At 44.5% G+C, this 20,515-nt stretch overlaps 1 protein-coding gene across 4 annotated transcripts in view; it reads right to left on the bottom strand.

The window, feature by feature from the left end:
• The window catches only part of RUNX2 (RUNX family transcription factor 2), a gene marked incomplete at both ends in the record, with an annotated part of 209,301 nt that overhangs the window by 36,424 nt on the left and 152,362 nt on the right, over positions 1 to 20,515 (bottom strand). For 2 of the 4 annotated variants that reach the window (XM_082847744.1, XM_082847745.1), the window contains one exon: positions 16,105 to 16,278. The exons of the other annotated variants lie outside the window; for them this stretch is intronic. In XM_082847744.1, the coding sequence (XP_082703870.1) occupies positions 16,105 to 16,278 (174 nt within the window). The remainder of the gene's footprint in view (positions 1 to 16,104; positions 16,279 to 20,515) is intronic. 4 annotated transcript variants of the gene reach the window in all.

Below are 20,515 nucleotides of genomic sequence, written 5' to 3'. Positions count from 1 at the left end.
AGCTCCCCAACGTCTGGCCTGTGTGATACTGGATGAATTACATAACCTATCTAACTTCAAGGTACCTAATGTGTATAATGGGAATAAATAAGAAGAGCTCCCTCTTAAATTTGTTTTGAAGATTAAATGAGGTAATGTAGGAAAGAGCTTAGCACATGGAAAGAACCCAATAAATGTTCACCACTGTTAAAGCATCTACTTTACTGAGCCTTCATTCTGTATTTATGTTTCCAGCCCATAACCTCTTATTTCTAGCAAAGGGCCATTTTTAGAAAGCTTCCTGTAGTTTTGAAGTCTGCCATTTGGAGACCATATCTGCACCGGTCGCTTTGATACCCTTTACAATCATTTAACCTGAATCGTGTTCCTTCTTAGTCTTAAGCTTCTCCCAGACCAAGAAATCCTAATCTGTTTAGTGTGTTTTCTAATACTGTATGCTTCAACTTTTTTCAAACTTTTAGTGGGGGGAAAAGAAAAAAAAAAAGGCTATAAAATAGCAATAAAACATCCAATCACTAAGAAAATGTAATCCTATCATAAATATATGATTACATCATATTTGCTTTGTTGTGGACAATTATTAATGCTTACAATAGAGAAAAGTCACCTTAACCTGATCTCATAAACAATTTCTGAACTCAACTTCCTGAAGAAACCTGAGACTTCTGAGATTCACTCTGAACTTGGATGAGTCAGAGCAGGTGACAGATGTTTTTAGGCACCGCCGGTCCATCCTAAGGTTACTAATAGGGAAGAGTGAGTATAGGGCCTAGCTCTGAGACAAACCTACTAATTAACCATTAACAAACAAGAAACCATCTTCATCAACCTCAGGCCCCACAGGGCTAGTAGAACTTATTCCTTTCCTATACCCCATGCAGAGTTGTACTGAATGTTTCGTCCTTTTGAGTCTGCAGAAACATGGAGGGAAGTACCCTGTCCTTCCACTCCAACATAAACAAGAATATCCTTGATTTTTTGGGTCTCAGAGGCTTGAGGTGCCAATCATCGCCTTGATATTACATCCTGGGTGACCAGAGATTACCTATGAGCGCCCACAGGTTTTCAGAAAATAACTGAACTCTATTTCACAGACATTCCCAAAAAACAAGAAAACTGCTGTTGAACTTGAAATCGTCTTAGGGTGCTTTAAAAACGATAATTCGTTATTTTCCTATGGTAATCTTCGGAAACAGCAACAATATTACTTTTTTACTATATTCTAGAAATTCAAAGCATTGACAGGAGTCTTTATATAGATATGTCAATTTAGAAACAAAACCCTGGGTGTTGGGTTTTTTATGGGCACATACTCTTTTGTGCTTGGGAAACCTGAAATACTAAAGAGCACAGGAGCGTTTTAATAGGACTCCACCCCTATTTCTCCCCAAACTTCTCTCCTTTCACCTAACAAAGGGGAGGGGGGAGTTTAAAGGGAAGTCATAATCAAGTATGACCTGTAACATAAACTTGAGAGAGAAGATCAGGTCTTCCCTATACAATGGGCTGCTGTGCTCACAGCAGGATGTGACTAATCACAATGACTCAATGCAAGAGAAGAGGAAGAAGCAGAAGACCTAGGGCAGGGCAGAGCTCCTGGAGGCACTGGGGACGACACCGAGGAGAAAAGTCTCCAGTCTAACTGGGAACCCGTGATAGGAACCGCCACCAGGCTTCCGAGGTCAGGCTAGTGACTGGACACCTCAGACCTACAGCTGTACAATTCCACAAGAAACTGTAGACCAAATCTAGCTACTAAGAGCTCAGGTTAAATAAAGAGGAGCCAGTCACTTGACAAAAAGAATCCCTTCAGCATTTGTTCCAACTGAGGCAATGTCTCTTGGACAAATTTTAAAAAGACACCAGAGAGGCACAAACTACTGGGTGTAAGACAGGCTCAAGGATGTTTTGTACCACAAGGGGAATACAGCTAATATTCTGTCATAACTGGAAATGGAAAGTAACCTTTAAATATTGTATAAAAGCTTAAAAAAATTTTTTTTAATTAAAAAAAAAAAAAAAGACACCAGAAGTCCAGGGGCCCACATACACTTTGCACTTTCTCTCCCAACGCACTAAAGTTGAGGGCAAGGTTCTTATTTAGCTATCCCTTTTTCACCTGCAAAGTACCAATCGTCATTACTGCCACCTTAACAGGGCTTTTGGGGTGGGGGGGGCAGTTTTTACATGCTATTCTGGTGAGTCAGCAAACCATCCATTTTTATTGTGACGAACAGCTTCTGTACGCCTACATGGCAGTGCAATGGCCTAAGGGATAGATAAGTAACAAAAGACATTTCTTGCCGTGCAAAAGCTTATACATGCAGGTGGGGAAAGTAAGACTAACAGATATAAAACAAGTAACTTAAAAATGTTCAAAGTATGTACCTGTGTTTTTCAAAAAGCTCTAAAGATAGACATGAACCACAGGACACCAATATCAGTGTGAATTTTGTAAGATCTCCTTCTAGGGTGGGGTTCCTTCAGCTTAGGCTACTTGGAGATTGAGCCATCCGCTTTCCATTCTATAGACCCCAAAACATAGAAGTACAGGAGGCAACATTCCCAGGAGATGCTCAAAAATTGATGCTACTTGGGGGAGAAGTGGTTCACACGTCTTAAGTGGTCTTTGCATCAGGCAAAAAATGGGGACAACCATTTATCTAAACCGTGGATATGAGGAAAGCAAGCTCTCTCCTTTGAGCTGGACCACAGCTTCTGAAGTTCAATAACGGATATGGGGAAAAGGAAGCAGGGCCATGCATTTCCTAAAATGATTTGTAAAGAGTCATGGGCTCTAAGAGTATCCAGGCTTTCAAATGACTGAGAAGCTAAATTTCATGTCTGCCTACTTGAACTCTGAACACTTGGGGTCATAATAAGAGAGGAATAAAGAGACAGATGGTTAGAAAAAAAGGCACCATAGGAAAAGGAACTGACTCCAGGAGAACAGGGAGAAGTCTCTTAATGAAGAAGTTTGAGTGGGGAGAGCAGAGTGGGCAGAGAGCTTTAGAAAAGCCCAGGGAAAGATACACGTGGAAACTCAGTGGTTGCTATTAACGAGCCCCCTTTGGTAAACACTCTGGTTAGACGTCTGTGGGTGTGAATGAAGGGCTGCTTTCCTAAGAACCGCTCGCAACAGGGTACACCTTGGACACGGTGCTGAACTTCACGCAGACACGGGAGGAAACAAGTCAACAGGGGCCAAGCCTGAACCAGCACACAAGCGACTGCTTCCTGTCTGTGCTGCCAGTGGGCTGCTGTGTAATGTGGCAGGACAGGGGCCGGTGATTTCTGCCATGTGCGCCCCAGTGAGCACCTGCTGCATCTGGGGAGCCCAGTCCATTCAGAGAGCATCACATTCCCACCCCTTCTCCTCCACCCATTTCCCCCTCCTCAACACTCAACTCGGGCTGTGCAAACCTCCAATATTTCATGAGAAAACTGGGGTACTTAAAATGAACTGCATAGACAGTTCTCCTAGTTGAAGATTATGCCTCTCCCTTGAAACCAGGGTCAAAGTCAATCATCTCAATGGAGAGAGGCAGCTTTACAATTTCCTATCCTAGACTATTTCTGTCATATTACTGTCATTCATAAGGCAAATATACTCACATTCTTACCTCCGTGAATTCCCATTCCCAAACATTTACACTAAATGCTAAATCTTAAATTCTATGTCTTCTCTAATAACCCTGCTAACTAGACTGGAGTTTTAGAATGAGCTTTCCCACTCACTTCCCGTTCTCCTGACCAAGAGGGAACACCGTCGGAAAACAAACAGGCACTTCCAAGTGCAGAGGGAGCGCCGGGTGGGGGGCTCTGGCACTAACTGTGCAGCTGTGCACCAATAGTTCACCTTCTCTGAGTATCGCTGTCGTCAGGTGTAGATGAGAATGGATGGGTTATCTCTAAGATGTTTTCCAGCAATGAAATGCTATGATTTTAACTACTCGGAAAATTGGGCTCCCAACCCTCAGTCCTTTCTGGAGTCGGTAGTTGCAACAGCAAGGACCAAAGCCGCCCTGAGCTGATCTGGGGCGGCTGGGAGAGGAACTGATGGGGGCTGACACTCGCGGTGTGTCCCATCACAGAGCGTGTGGCCCACGTCAGCAGAGAAGGCACCGAGAGCGGGAGTTTGACTCCCCTCCTGTCCCCAGCCAGGCGGTCTCTCCAGCTGACTAAGGTGCCACCAGAATCGCTCGGCAGGCCACCAGCCCAGCCGATTCCAGAGCTTAAGGCTGAAATCTGAGAAAAAATCAGCAACCTGTTCGGACAGAACCGGATGCTACGCAGGGTGCACCAGGCATGATGAGTTATGTGTCAGTACAAACAATGGGAGGAGGCGGACTTAGTAAATCCTAGGGGACCATGGTGGGGAAGAGAATGAGAGATGACAGGCACAGCCTGAGGCGCCACAGCCCCTAACAAAACGTCAAAAGAAAAACCAGAAGGAAGTTAAGACAAGGTAATGAGAAGTGCCTTTTCTCAGTACCACCAATTTGGGACTGGAAGGAACTCATCACTGTCTTACAGAAAATGAGGGAATTTTCTTATTTTCTTTTTAGTTAGGGCTTCTCGCTGACAGAGCAGAGTCTGCAGAGTTCTTCCTTGTATTAAGGAAAACATGTCTCCCTGGAACTCCACTCACTCCTCATTGTAGCTTCGCTGCCTGGGATTCCTAGTCCACATGACAGTTATTACATTATTTGAAGATAATGCCTTTAAAGCTTACTACACGATAGACAGTACTTTTACATTCTCTTACTCCATTTACCTAGAAAAACCTAATAGAAGAAACAAAAGGCTATACCATATGTCACACCTAACCTGGCCTCAGCCTCGGCACATCCGGGACCTCAGTGTAAAGGTAGCAGAGGGAAGGGAACTAGCTACAAACAGGTAGGACCAGAATTTGAGAAATAACTGGGATGTGGTGCTGGCCAGGGGAAGTGACCTTAGTTCAAATCACAGTATTGAAGTGGATGCAGGAAATTCAAGTTCAAATCAGGCTATTAACATCTAGTGGGTGAGATGATAGCAGTCGGGATGTTACAGAAGGTCCCCAGACATGGTGAAGCCTGTTGTCGGATGGATGATGGTATTGTCCATGGTTCCAAGAACTGGCTCCCACTCCTTCGTTCAAAAAATATCTATTGAGTACCTCCTCTGGTACTCTGCTAGGTTCTAGAGATATTAATGGTGAATAAAGAGTCTGCCTGCCCTCATAGAGTTTACAGTTTTGTGGGAGATGCTGACATTAATCAACTAATCATATAACTGTGATAAGTGCTAAAAAGGAGATGTCCTTGGCATCATAAGAATGTACAGTGGGGGACTCCAGCCAAGGCTGGGGAAGGCTTCTCTAACGATGAGATGATTAGAGAAGGGCAAGCAGAAGTCCAGTGGATATGTAGGTGGGGTTAAGAGGGCTTTAGGTAAAGCGAACAGCATATAGCAAGTTCCTGGCACGGAGGCAGCAGAGCTTTTTTGAAGAGTTGAGAAAGCCAGTGTGGTTGGACGACTGACAAAAGGTTCAAGACAGTGTGAGAAGAGACTGGAAAACAGGTAGGGAGGATCCAGGCTATGCAGAACCTGCTGGGTCACGCGAGAGGTTTTGGTCTTTATCCAAAGTGCAACGGAAGGTCACGGGGGTGTTTTTAAGTATGGGGTGATATCATCAGATTCACATTTTTAAAATCTCCCTCTGACAGCATCATAATAGAAACAGGGCAGAGGTCCAGCCCAGGACACACACAGGGAAGGGTGGGTAGGGAAAACAGCAGCTGAAACAGATGCAAGGGTGGAGTCCAGGAGCTGCACTCAGGGAACCAGGAAGCAGCCTGAGGCACTCAGCTGCCTCTGCACATGGTCCAACCAGGGGGCTGAGGTCCTGAGATGCCTCAGCTGGACCAGATTGGCTCTGGGTGGGCAGGGTGAGCCTGCGATCAAGGGCCTTGGGCCTGCAGCTGTGATCTGGGCAGCCTCCACCTCATACTTTCTGGTTCAGGGGTAAAGCCTGGGCATCTGGACATGGAACAAGCTCCCCAGGTGATGCTAATACACGCCAAAGTTTGAGAACAACAGGCATCATTTTTACTGATGATTGTTAGAAAGGAAAATTACCCAACACTACTCTGAATTAATCTTCCCTATCAGGAAGAACGACCTTCAAATAGAATGAGCAGAACAAACACGCTTAAGAGGCATTTAAGGCCCAAGAGACGTGAGGAGACACGAGAGAGCAACCCACTGCTTTAAATGAATTCAGGTTCTTGCTCCAAGATGAATTACACCCACAATATTGCAAGAATGTATGGAGACTGGCAGACAAAGGGCTTCTCGCTGACAGAGCAGGGTCTGCAAAGTTCTTCCTTGTATTAAGGAAAACGTGTCTCCCTGGAACTCCACTCACGCCTCATCGTAGCTTCGCTGCCTGGGATTCCTCATCCACACGACAGTTATTATTTGAAGATAGTGACTTTAAAGTTTACTGCATGATAGACAGTACTCTTATCTCTTTCCCCATTTACCTTTCCTGAGAATGGCATCGCCTCGGATAAAAATCTAAATTGCAGCTAGTTTTTTGGAGCCATTGATTGCAGACCACAAAAAACACCTGAGTCCCTTTCAAAAGCACTTCACACTTCACACTTGATGCCCAAAGTGACTATCAGAAAGCAGAACGGGTTCACTAAAAACTTGTTTCCTAGGATTACGAGAGCAATAGGTTAAAAGAAAGCTCCTTTGTCTGCTGTGCATCTTGGCCTCAGCAAGATACACACCTTACCTCTAAAGCGATGTACACATAGTTAAAAGGCCCACCAGAAAGTGGTTGTTGATACGGGTCATGGTCAGCTTCGAGAGAGGAACACAGTGGCATATTCAAGGGCATGATAATCCTAGTTACGTCCTGCATCTTCAGCAAAGTCTTTAAGAATGAAAAGCAACCTTCCTAAGCTTCAAGATGAGACCAAATTGGGAGAAACAGTCAACATGCTGGATGAGGAACCAGAGCTATAAAATAACCCTACAAGATGGAAGGAGGAGGTGAAAGTGACACAATGAAGTCGACAAAGAACAAGAATACAGTGCTGCATTTGGTCAACTCCAGGACGGCACGGGGGAAGTCTGCCCCAAGTGCAGAGTTTTTCATGGACTGCAAGCCACAGTGTGATGGGATGACAACAAGTCAGCACAATCTTGAGGTGGATTAACAGAGCATGAGTGGACCCCTCCCCACTGGTCAGCGCTGGAGGGTTGTGTTTTCTCGAGGTAGGGTCAGCCCAGAGCCCTGGAGAAGACAGAACAAGGCATGGGACCTCCATCTGTCACACGAGGAATGGTTAAGGGATGGCCAAGAGCGCCCATCTACCCTCAGCCTTTCCATGAGACACCTACTTCCCAGCTGAACTGAAGCTTGGATTTCCTCATGTTCTTCCTCCTAACCTTTCCGCTTAGCTGTTGCTCACTCTCCAAGGTCACAAGATGAGCCAACTCCTCTTCAGAAGTTCTTCTGTCTTTACCCTAACCTACCAACCTCCAGAACATTCTTTCTTCCACATTGGTAAGTGGCTCAACATCTTCCTCGTTTCCCTGACTTGCACTGAGTCCTGCTGAGTCCTAGAGACACTGTCATTCCCACTGACCATCCACCACTGCAGAGCCCACTTCTGTCCACAAGCTGCAACTACTTCAGGAGACAATCACTGCTGACTGGCTCTTCCCAGCATCTCTGTCCTTACCTGGGTCCCCAGTGATGCTCAAAGTCATTTTCCTTTCCCCCCACTCACCTTGCTGACAGCCCCAAAGGTGTACTGTTCTTCTAATCCTTTCCCCTACACCCTCCCCACCTAAAATCACCTTGTCAAACTTCACCTTCCCGGGACACTGATTTCTAATTTCAGCCCTGAGAGTTCCAGAATCTCCTGGTGCCTAAGTTTTCTCTCTTTTTTTTTTTTTTTTTGCGGTACGCGGGCCTCTCACTGTTGTGGCCTCTCCCGTTGCAGAGCACAGGCTCCAGATGCACAGGCTCAGCGGCCATGGCTCACGGGCCCAGCCACTCGGCGGCATGTGGGATCCTCCCGGACCAGGGCACAAACCCGCGTCCCCTGCATCGGCAGGCGGACTCTCAACCACTGCGCCACCAGGGAAGCCCGCCTAAGTTTTCTTATTCGCTAAACAGGGTTCACAATACTGACTCTTCTGTGAAATCTGTCCTCTTACTGACTCTTCTGTGAAATCTGTTACAACCAACTGTTTTTAAACAGTTAAAAAGCAAGTCCTTATCAAAATAAACAAAGCCCTGGAAAGAATCTGATGGTCTTAACTGGGAATAGTGCCATACAATTTTATTCCTGGAATACTTCTGCATATATTAAAATGAAAAAAATGGAATGAAAATACTTTTCAAACTGATAACATCTGTAATATAATGTTGCTGCTATTAATACCACATAGTACAATAAACTCCAGCTCTCTGTTTGAAGGCCTGGGTGCCCATCCACAATTCAGCATCAAAATACACCATTAGAGCATCCACTATATCAAACCGCATGCCTGACTCGCCCCTCTCCCGGGGTAGCCCTGGAGGTTGAATATTTCATTCAAAGTTCGACTCCTATTCTGATCATTCTTCCCAGAATCCATAGCAAGAGGTAAAAAGGGGCAAGAAGAGTCCCTAGGCAACTAGTAAAGACACGCATACATGTGTGTACACATATACACACATACATATACGTAAAGCTCAAACTAAATATAAAACTACAAAGAGAAAGATGATGCTTTGGAAAAGGATGAGAGAAAGAACGAAACCCAGACTTCCTCTGGGCAGAGGAAGTAATTGTACACAAATAATTAAGTCAGCCTAGAAATGGAAGAGTCTTGGGGAAGGACAAGAAGAGGCATCATGAAGGAGATCGATTCTCCTTATCATGATTCGATATTAACTGAGCATCTTGTATTCCAGACAGGAGAACATTACGAAGACAAGATTTTGGAACTCAAGAAATTGATTTTTCTTGGAACATTACCCGTCTTGCGTTTTTCCAAAAGCGTAATGAAGTCAGAACATCTTCAGTTAATAGGGAATTCCAACCGACAGAAGTCCCGAGACCTTTAAGGAGCTCATCTACGAATTATGCCAACAGTTGCAGTGACCACACAGCACACTGACAGCCAGCCCTTCACAGGGTCATACTGAGCTTTATCCTTCAAAGCAGCCCAGGCCGGACCTGAACTCCACTCTTCCTTAGTAGATGGCTGCCAGAGCTGAAGAGGTGTGAAATTGTGTTCACACACAGGATTTGTGCTATTTCTTCATAAGAACTGTAACCAGCAACCTCCTCTGAAGAGCTTTCCCGCTCACACGTGTGCGTGGCAGCAGCAAATTTTCCTGGTTATTCTGCCCAAAAGATCTCAAAGGAAGAAGACAGGACAAGACTCTGCAGTAACTTCAGAAATGAAAACACAGCACCTCCCAACTGAAAGAACAGAACTTCCAACCACCTGCCTTGAGTGTGGTGATTTCAGTTCCTTAAGACACGAGATGCCTATAGGTGAGTAGGACCACAGTGATCGTAAAGCAGGGGACCTCATTTGACTCCCACTCCCCACATCCTACAATTCTTCTCACGCTGAAGGCACCCGCAGTCATCCTTCCTGCTCAGTAACAGTCACTGTGCCCCTCGTGGGTTCATCCTCCTCACACTCATAGCCACCGCCACCCACCCTCGCCCGCTTCACCTCCCCACTTGTTTTCACCCGAAAGAATTGCGGGGTCACTCGGCACTTGAATAGGTGGGTGGTTTGGGACACGGCTGCTCAGCTGTGCTTTCCTATTTCTAAAAGGCTTTGCTGGTAAATGTCTCAGTGCAAGCACAGCGGCCCGAGGGCTAAAACAGCCAAACACATACACAGCTGAAGCCCAGCTGGCCAGGATCCTCTTATTGCTTAAAGGGGCATGTTTGCCAAGGGGACACAGCAGCAGACTGAAGTGGGGCGGAAACGACTTCGCTTCAGGCGAGGTAACTGCTGATAAGATCATCATCATCCTACATGATGCCTGGCAAGTTGATTTTCAAGATATCCCTAAAAAGGTTACCTTGAACATAGGCTCATATAGAACTGTCCTTTAATTAGCAAAAGCAATTATATTGCATTTTAAAACTTAATTCAGATACTCCTAATGCATCCTTTTATGAACATTTCGTCTCTGAGGATCCTAAATAATATCTGATGGAGAAAGAAAAAGACATTGGTCCATTAGGACACGTGCCACTTAGACAGTCAGCAACATGGCCGACTCAATGGCCATGAGGCTGGTTGCCCACTAAGAGTCTGGAACTCACAGTCAACTTGAGTAGCTCAAGAGGCCTTTAGCAGCTCATTCCTCGAAGAGTCCCTTTCCTCCACCTATAAAATATGTACTTTACAGAATTGTTTTAAGGCTTTAACAAGAACTTTATGTAAAACTAGTTTGTAAATGGTAAAGAGCTGCACAAATGAAAGTCTGAAATGGGAGGAAACTGGGCCAAGCGGGACGTACGCTGCAGCCTCCTGAGGGTGCCTGGTGGTTGAGTGCACAGGATCCTCCAGCTACATAAATCTGGCCTTAATTCCTATATTTATGACCCACTTGTGTGTAAGTGGGACCTTGAGCAAGTTACTAGCCTCTCGGACCCTCGGTTTTTACAACAACGCTACCCATCTCATAGAACCGTTGTGAGAAATGCCTGCTACACGATACACAGTCAATAAATGGCAACTAAGAGTAATCTAATCAAATAGGTACTAGAAAAATATTCAGGGTAGGATAATAATGGGTCACACTTACTGAAGAAGTCAAACACCGGTTCATTCATTCATCACCAAACCGAAAGTCACCAAGCAGTGGGCACCACAGAAGACAACAGGGACACAGAGGTCAGTAAAACATGGCCCTAGACTTTGAAAGTTCAAACTCTGACGCAGGAGACAGACGTGTACACAAATAATTGTCACCACGTGCAACGGTGGTGTGGGAGCCTTAGACTCAGCTTGGGTGGGCTGGAAGAAGCCCGACAGAGGTGACAACATTTGACCTGAGTTCTGAATGCGACCATCCTTCATTCCCTCTGGGGCTACTGCAGTCACTTCCTAAAGGATGACCCTGCTCCTACCACTGCCCCCTTAGGATCCATGCTTCACACAGCAGCCAAAGGAGTTCTTAAAAGCATGTGAATAAGATAATGTCATTCTCTTGCTTCACATCCTTCAATAGCGCCCCACTGTGGTCTGGACAAAACCCACACTCCTTACCAGGGCCTTGAAGACTCTCCTTAATCAAGCCCCTGCCCGCTCCCCTTTTTCACTCCGCTCTACCTATCCTGACCTTTCTGTCCCCTGCACACACCGCATCACTGCTCCCTGAGAGCCTTTGCCTGAGTTTCCCCTTGGCCAGAAATGCTGTTCCTCAGAGATCTTCAAAGCTCTTCAAACTTTCCAACCAAAATTAGCTTCTTCCCTCCCTACACTGCTCTCTCTCCCACTACTCTATTTCATTTCCCCAAAGCTTCTATTATTATCTGAAATTACCTTGCATGTATGCTTATTGACCCAATCGCTGACTCTATGTCACTAAAATGTGAGCCCCTGGTGAAGAGTAACTATATTATCTTGTTCTCTTACATTAATGCCTGGCAAAAAATAATCACTCAATAAAATCGCAGAATGCCCACCCCCAAGGTTACATGAATTTCCCAATCCACCAAGGGCCTGAGTCAGCTTTTTTATCCTCTAGATGCGGCTCACCCATCCAGAGAGTACTGAGTTCAAAACAGTGCTTATCTTGAGCAACATCTCCTAACACAGTCTCCCTACTCCACTGCTACCACCATGCTCTGAATCAAAAGAAGTGGACATTTGTGACAAGCTAGGTGTTTCCTAGCACCCAGAGACAGGCAACCGATGTCTGAAATATTAAAAAAAAAAAAAAAGAGGTACAGAGGAAGCAACTTCCTCAGGAAGCCATGGGGAGGCCCTGGGCCCTCAGGCAGAACGTCGTCATTAAAGACCTCAACAGAGTGACAGGTCAGACCTGCACTGCAAAGAAGCCAGCCTACCATATGGCCAGGACCTTGAGCCCTAGGAACTGTAAGACACACTAATATGAAACACTAAAGGCTTAGGACTTCTTCACTTTACAATTCCTAATTTCATTTCACTTTTCTGGGAGTTCGACTTGCCTTCTATGCTGGCATGTAGGAGAACTCATAGTGACTATACAACCATGATCACTGTCTACAGTTTGGGGGTAAGAGCTTGAGACATCAAGAGAGCCAAGCCGATCGATGAGAGATAACTGGGCCCTTTCTGTTACAAATACCTTTAGCCAAAGGATTACGTGAACTAAAATGCAGGTGTGGCATATTGCAAAGAAGTTACAAAATCCAGTCTCTTAAGGAGAATTGAAATTTAATCATGTGAAAATGTAGACCCTAAACTGAAATGATACCAAATGGTTTAACCATGTACATGTTCTACTGAAATGTGATTTCTGCTGTTATTGTTCATCGGAAGGGAACAAAGGCACCCTGGGGTGGGAAATCAGAAAGAACGGTCAACATGAACCAGGCATGATAGTCCAACCCTTCTTGCAATGATTTCTTCTTATCTAAACTTTCATTCATTCGACATTTAATGAGACGCTAGCTACCACTGTGCTAGGAACAAAAGAAAATAAACGCCTGGAATAAATCCCTCAGAGAATTTCTAATCTAGAGGGGAGATACAGAAGCCATAAAATAAGGCTATCTCAACTGAAGTTTAGAGGATGGACAGGCAGCCTCTAGATGAAGGTTCCAAGACTTACATGAAGAAGATAACAGGGACCTTGAAGGATGGGTGGATCCTGTCAACAGAAAGAGACCGCCATAGATAGAACAGTGTAAGTCAGGGGGTACAGAGGGAAGACGTGTACATTATAGCCTTGGGATAGAATGTGGCTGTACAAGGGCTGTGAGAGATAACTCTTCACTTAGACTTTAACTCAAGGACAGAACTTTTCTGCTCTCCCCCATGTTCCCTAAGACCCAATTCTCTACATGTGGTTCACTCTAACTTACACTTATTAAATAAATAAGAAAATGAATCCAGGGAGAAAAAAATGATCTATTCAATTCACTTTGAAGTTGCTGCTGCTATGGATGTTTCTGGGTTGTCCTAATAATCCAGGTCATTGTAGAACTCCGCACATCTTTGGTTACGGGTAGATACTTGTATTGTCTCACTGACGACACGCGGGGGTTTAAAGAAAGGGCATGTGGCCAACAGTGGGTAGGGGCAGCATGAATGTGTGTGTAAGTCTGCAAATATGGAAAGTTCAAGGAAGTTGTAGGGCCCAATACCTTGTGGATACTTTAAAAAATGAGGAGATTCACCTATGAATCAGTTCTACTGATGCCATCATCCCAAAATGCAGAGCTAATACTCTTGTACTATAATTCCAGAAAGTGATATTTTCGTTTTTAAGAATACATCCAGTGAATATTGAAATACTGTTTTTAAATGATCATGATGGAATTGCAGCATGATATGGTATAAGACCAAACATACTGCCTTAGGAGTCAAGAGACCGAATTCTGCTCTGTCACTAACGTGCTGTAAAACTGCAGACAAGGGGCTTCCCTGGTGGCGCAGTGGTTGAGAGTCCGCCTGCCGATGCAGGGGACATGGGTTCGTGCCCCGGTCTGGAAAGATCCCACATGCCGCGGAGCGGCTGGGCCCGTGAGCCATGGCCACTGAGCCTGCGCGTCCGGAGCCTGTGCTCCGCAACGGGAGAGGCCACAACAGTGAGAGGCCCCCGAACCGCAAAAAAAAAAAAAAACAAAACTGCAGACAAGGAGCTTAACCTCCGTGAGCCTCCTGACAGGGAGGAGGCTGATGCCTGGAGGTGAGCATGGTTGGTGGAGGTGGCCAGGCTTTTGCTCGGCTCACGTGCTCATCCGGCAGCAACGTGCCCCGGGCCTCCTTGGAGCCTCCCTCTCTGCGCTCCTATGTGGGGTCAGGGGTGCTGCTAAAATGTAGATCCTCTTCACAACGTTTACCTAGCTTTCGGTTAATGATATCTAAGGTAGCTTTGGATTCTAAAATGTCCTCTGGGTCCTATTTTCTGGTGTCATCTTTAGGTTTGAGGACAAAGTCTTGAGAAAAGCTTCTTCTTAAATGAACCTAGCAGCACACAGGCTCCGAAGGCCATTTTAAAGGCTTTAGCCATCAGCAAAATATAATTAGTAAACAGTTAAGGATTAAAATATAGAAATCACACATTTAAAGAACCCAGGGGTTGCCAAATCACAGAACATATATTTTTCTTATATATATCTTATTAGCCATCGTAAGACCCTTACAAATCATATATAAACACTTCTATATATGTATACACATACTTCTACACACATACACACACACACACACACAGAGAATCTAAGGATTACTGTAAAGACAAAAGTACAGCTATTATGAACCTTAATCAATGATCTAAAATCCATCACTTTAACAAACTACTGTATATAAAATAAATAAGCCATAAGGATGTATTGTATAGCATGGCGAATACAGCCAATATTTTATAATAACTATAAACAGAGTATAATCAATAAAAATTTTGAATCACTACGTTGTACATCTGAAACTAATATAATATTGTAAAAACTATATGTCAATAAAAAAATAAAAAATAAAAAAATTCAGTCCATTACTTTAAATGTAGTAGCACGCCGCATAGCGACAAGCTTCAAATTCACAAGTTGGTGTGAATTTCACCCTGGCATTTTCATCAAGGACCCATGTCTAGTGAACACACTAACCTGACTCCTACATTTCAATAACTGGAGATTTATTTAAACCTAACACATGGCTATTCTTCACACCGTTCTATGTTTCTTCTCTCATGCAGATATCTGGTTCTCTTCAGTGTTTAGATATTTTATTTTTATAGTTCTATATTATTTTAAAAATACATACTCAGGCATATCCATATATTCAGACTAATACACACAGACCCACAGAAACCTAAGTAAATATCCAAAAAGACATATACCTAATAAGGGCAGGACAGAAGGAGAGGTAGGTAATTTCGTTTATAAACAATTATGCTTATAAACCATTAAAGACACTCAAAACCTAACGGCTACAGACAAAAACCTAACCATTAGACAAGATCCAAGTTGAGAGTTTATTGTACATTTTGAGTTATTTTCCTTCCCATCTAGTCGCTCTGCCAACAATAGTAACTAGATGACATGTTGAGCTCCTTGCTGCTCTCAGTACTGTGATCTGCAAATGAAAGACCTATGATGATTAGCACACTCTCTTGTCACCATGGCATAAAAGCAAGCAGACTAGTCCTACAGGAAGATCTGCTTTTGCCCAAGTGGGGCAGGAAAAAAAAAAGGGTTGGGAGTCTTAACGCACCAAATGTGAATGATTGGTCTGTAATGCGATGCTGATATTAATTTTTAAGAAGAAAGGCAGAGCAAGAAGCACACTGGAATGCATAAAGAGAAATGTCACATGGAGAACGGGAGCTCAATGTGAATCAGAGGGGACTTCTGTCTGCCCGATGGGCCGCTCCTTGGTCTTGCCTTATAACCAGCAATTAAGGCTACCTGTTAGCCCAGGGCAATTTTCCAGCCAACTTAATGAAACAGTTATACATGTAAGAAACATTAGCCCAGATCTGAGATGGTAATGCTAATTTTCCAATAGTGAGGGTGTGATGTTATCCCCTGCACCACCTGGACACAATATAGAAACCGACAACAAACATTCTCCCGGACAGCATGATATTACCGTCCCACCAGTGTGCAGACTGACATCGCTACAGAGGACAGCATCAGTAGAAACTTCCCCCAAATTTTATCCCAAAGTTAGTGGATACTGGTATTTGGTTTTTATTAAAAAGAAAAAAAAAAGAAGGCCAGTGTCTTCAAGTGTTGATTTCTTTCATCATAAGCCATTTCCCAGCTCCAGAAGCTTTGAAGTGAACGCGTCTCATCTGTCAGGCAGCCCCTCACCCCCAGCCTGCCGGAGTCTGCGAAAGTGAGACCTATGAGTCTGTCTTACCTGTAATCTGACTCTGTCCTTGTGGATTAAAAGGACTTGGTGCAGAGTTCAGGGAGGGCCGTGGGTTCTGAGGCGGGACACCTACTCTCATACTGGGATGAGGAATGCGCCCTAAATCACTGAGGCGGTCAGAGAACAAACTAGGTTTAGAGTCATCAAGCTTCTGTCTGTGCCCTGGAAACAGCAAATCATAAAATAAAAGCATATTAATTAGCTGAACAATTGACCATGCTAAATAGATACGTGAACATACATACTAGGGGTTTAAGCGAAGGAATCGTCAATACTGATCTTTATAATGATGCGTCTATATAATGCCTCCCATTTCAAAGGGCTTTGTGATAAGCATCGTCCGGTGGCAAGCATCCCTGGTTCTGTTCTAGGAATGGAGAGCGGAGGGGCTCAGAGGGTGACTCGGGGCCAAGTATCAGCGGTGAGGCCCAGACACCAGAGCCCAAGAGGGACTCTCTGGGCACCCCCTCTGGCCTCTCGGGGAGGCTGGGAAAGGTGACTGTGTCCTGGGCTGTGTTTGCTCATTTCATGAAGGAGGAAACCTCCCCTGAAAGTTGAGAATCTGTGCATGGGACACACAGTGGGCCATACTTGGGGCAGAAACAGAGACAAACACGTCTGTTAAAGGGACACTTCCGTGATGACCATAAGTGACTTTTTCTTTTTTATGTTACCACTGTACCTTATGGAGACTCCTTTCTGAAAAATGAAAACTCAAACCGAGAAACCCCTTTAAGAGGAAAACAGAAATACAGGCAAGGAAACTCAAATCCTCGAGAGGAATGTGGATATTTTGTGATACGCCAAAGCCTGAAAGCGCATAATAAACTATGTTAAATCAGAGAGAATGCTTTTTTTATTTTAAATCTAGTACTGTGGTTCTGTAAGAGAAACTGAAAAATACCCTTTGGGTTACCATGTGAATGTTGAGAATCCACTATTTAAAAAAACAAAAACAAAAACCTCACTTTGTCTCTCTTCTAGTTTATTCAAGTGTAAAATCCACAGACATTCTAGATATTAAAGAACTATGTAAGTTGAAATATAACCAAGGTACTAAGACTTTTTAAAAATCATCCAATCATTCCTAGCAAAGAGCATGGTATTGCCTTGGTGCAGGTATAACTGGAAAACACCTGAATCTTGATGTGACATTAGTTAAGTGTAAATCCGTAGAGTGGGACTATGGTGAACAAGTACAATAATGCCTACTGCCTAAACAGAAATATCTTCCATATTCTGTACCAGTGAAGCCCTGGTACGTTGCCCCAACAGTTTAGTAAAATGTTAAGTAACGGAAGCTGATTCAAAGAAGAGCCGTTTCAGATGATGACTAGAATAAGAATTTGCAGGAAAAGTTAAGGGCATTAGGAGTAGTATCTATAACAGAAGAAACCCTTGAAGGAGGATTATTAAGAGCCTTCGAGAATGGGAAGGTAGATTCTACAAGTAGCAAGAACACCTCATCTCCCACTTAGCACAGGACAAGAGGAATACATCAGGACAGGGTTAAGCTGAACATTAGAATTTCCCAACTATAAGCTGTCTTCCTAAGACAAATTCCTTATTTTACTTGCCCCCAAATGTATTTTCCTGTCTCCTTTTTCATTGCCTACCCAGCCCAAAGAAAACAGACAGGAAGCCAAGGTTTGGTAATAGGAGTGTAGCTGTCTCCCCAGCCAAACATGTTCCAACTAAGGCCCATTAACTGAAATGCACCCACCACCCTATTTCCTGCCAGTGTAAGTCTGGGGCATGTGCTACAAATGAGGGGCTAAGATTGGGAGAAAAATGATCAGGAAAAACTAGGGAAACTCATTGCTTACTGATAGTCGTTTTCCCCACCATTTAGGACTTTTTAATCCATATTACACATAGATTTTAGAAATCTAAAGGATTATTCCCTAAATCTATTAGGGATTACCCAACACAAAAACTCTAAAGGAGTAATCCCTAAATCTATTAGGGATTACCCAAAACAGCTCCCAGACCCCAGGAAGTGAGGTGTTCATAGATGAAGTGACCAAGGCCTGCAGAGAGAAAACAACTAGCCCATGGGTCTTAGCTATTGACTAGCTCAGTCTGGACCAGGATGCAGCCCGGGTCCTAGTGGACTCAGCCTTCCATACACCATGTGGCACCATCCATGCTGGACCCCAGCTTCTCCCTTCCTGTCCCAGCTGCTACGAAGGACTGAAAATATTCAGATCGCCAAGGTGAGGCACCTGAGGACTAAGCCCTGGGAGGTGTCAGGCTGGTTTTCAAGGCAGGCAGAAGCAGCAGCAAGGATTCAGTTACAAAGCTAACAGCTCACCCATTACCCTAAACAAACTTCCATCACTATACCTCGCTGTGTCTTACAAGGTTCACGATTAGAGAATCGTACAGTACTTGTCACACTTAGATCCATGGATTCTGTTCCTCATACACATACCAAAAAAAACTAAAGGATTGCTGTGGTGTTGATACAGCTGTAAACATTAACAAGAAAGCTTATGGAATTGTCCCTGGAAGTTATTTAATAGGCCATATTTTTGGAATGGCAGATTCCCTGAGGGCTGGGGGAGCGGGGAGGGCTACACGATCTTGCATGGTTCCTTTACATACTGAGGCTTTATGTGGGCCATGGGTCACAAGAAAATTTAATAAGCTTTGCCTCTGCTTTCTACAGCCCTTTCGTTAGGTTTTCATGGAGACCGAATGAGATGTGAACTCAGTACACAAATGCGTGAGGACACGTTTATTTTCTCTGAGTCCGGTGCTTCGGGGCAGTGATAGGAGGTCGTAGGCAAGAATAAAGAACCTGGAGGAGTATGGATGTGTGTGAGAAATTTAAGAGCAGGTGAAATTTGAAAAGCCTCAATCACCTTTTGGAAATGATCTTCGAAGGCAAGCTACCGAGTATCTACACACACCCTAGAGTAATTCGGGGAACATCTACCTGCAGCTGCATCTATACAAAAAACATACCCATTTTTCTTCCTAGAATGTCTGCCCCTTCACAGCCACCACCACGACCACAACAAAATTCTTGCAGGAGAATGAAGAGCAAAAGCCGATCGGGTTCTTCATCTTTCAACCATGACAGATAACTGCTACCGCTAAACCACATCAGGGTGACACAGGAATGACGGGCTGAAAGAAGACGTACTTAAATCCTCAGCACCCAAGCCGTCCCTTCGGAAACTGGGGACTCGGAAGACAAAGGGCACACCGACTTCAATCAAGGGCAGGGTACTCTGCCATGGTACAGGGAGAACCAAACCTCATCCAAAGGGCCAAAGAGTGGATCTTCCAAGCAGGAGGAAGCTATAAAGAATGGAGAACTGCTGTCTCCACGTTGCACAGTCTTGCGTATCTAAGACTATGCAAAAGCTCGGTCCTGGATCTCCTTTTCTAGTTGCACTGCCTGCCTTGATCGGTGGCTCTCCCATCCAAGCTGAATAAAAATGTTCTCTACGGAGCTTTGAAAAATATAGATGTCCATCAGCTCAATTAAATCGGGAGCTCTGGAAGAGGGTCCTGGGGAAAGTTATTCTTTAAAAGCTCACGACACAGTCCAACGTGCAGCTGAGGTAGAGAGCCACAGCCCAGGACGATCCCACAACCCCACTCACTCAAGGCCACCGACTCACGTCCATGCCTCTCCGATCGCTAGGGTGAGCCCTGACCTCTGTCCTGAGTTCCAGGTTTGTGTGTCCCTCTGCCTACTTGACTTTGACTCTCCCCTGGGACATCTCAAAGGTATCTTAAATTCAGCATATTTAAGACACAATTCTTGCTTCTTCTCTCCAAGAAACCCTGTTCCTCCCTAAGAGTCCCCCATCTCAGTACCAGTCACTCAGTCCCTTAAGCCAAAAACCTTAACACTTCCCTTGATTTCCCCTTATCCCTCACTCCCCACATTCAATCCATTAACAGATTTTGTCATTTCCATCTTGAAAGTCTATCTCGAATCTGTTCAGTTCCACCAGCACAACCCTCACCCAGGACCCCATCATGTCTCTCTGGGCCTCTGCCATTGTCTCCCTTAGTGTCCCATTCCAGGACTTTTCCATTTTCCTGAAATGCTCTCCCCGGGATTCTCTGTACAGCCCACTCCTTCTCATCCCTTAGACCTCAGGGTGAACACCACCTCCTACGAGAGGTGCCTGCCTACTAGACCCAGAATAGGTGCCCTCCCCTCGAGCACACCCTGTTTATTTCCTTGATGGCTGTAACCACAATCTGTAATCACCTCATGCATTGATTTGTCTCCCCTGCAAGACTATGAGTCCAACAAGAACGACTGCTCTGGCATGTTTACAGCTGTAATTCTCACAACCCAGTTCAGTCCCTGCAGTACAGTAGGTGCTCAATAAATGTTTATACAATAAATGAATGAATGTTCTCCTCTTTT

The sequence above is a fragment of the Leucopleurus acutus genome, assembly GCF_964270905.1.
Source record: "Leucopleurus acutus genome assembly, chromosome: 10".
Classification (NCBI taxonomy): domain Eukaryota; kingdom Metazoa; phylum Chordata; class Mammalia; order Artiodactyla; family Delphinidae; genus Leucopleurus; species Leucopleurus acutus.
The sequence above is the reverse complement of the archived record's forward strand: the minus strand, read 5'-3'. Positions and strand labels throughout refer to the sequence as shown.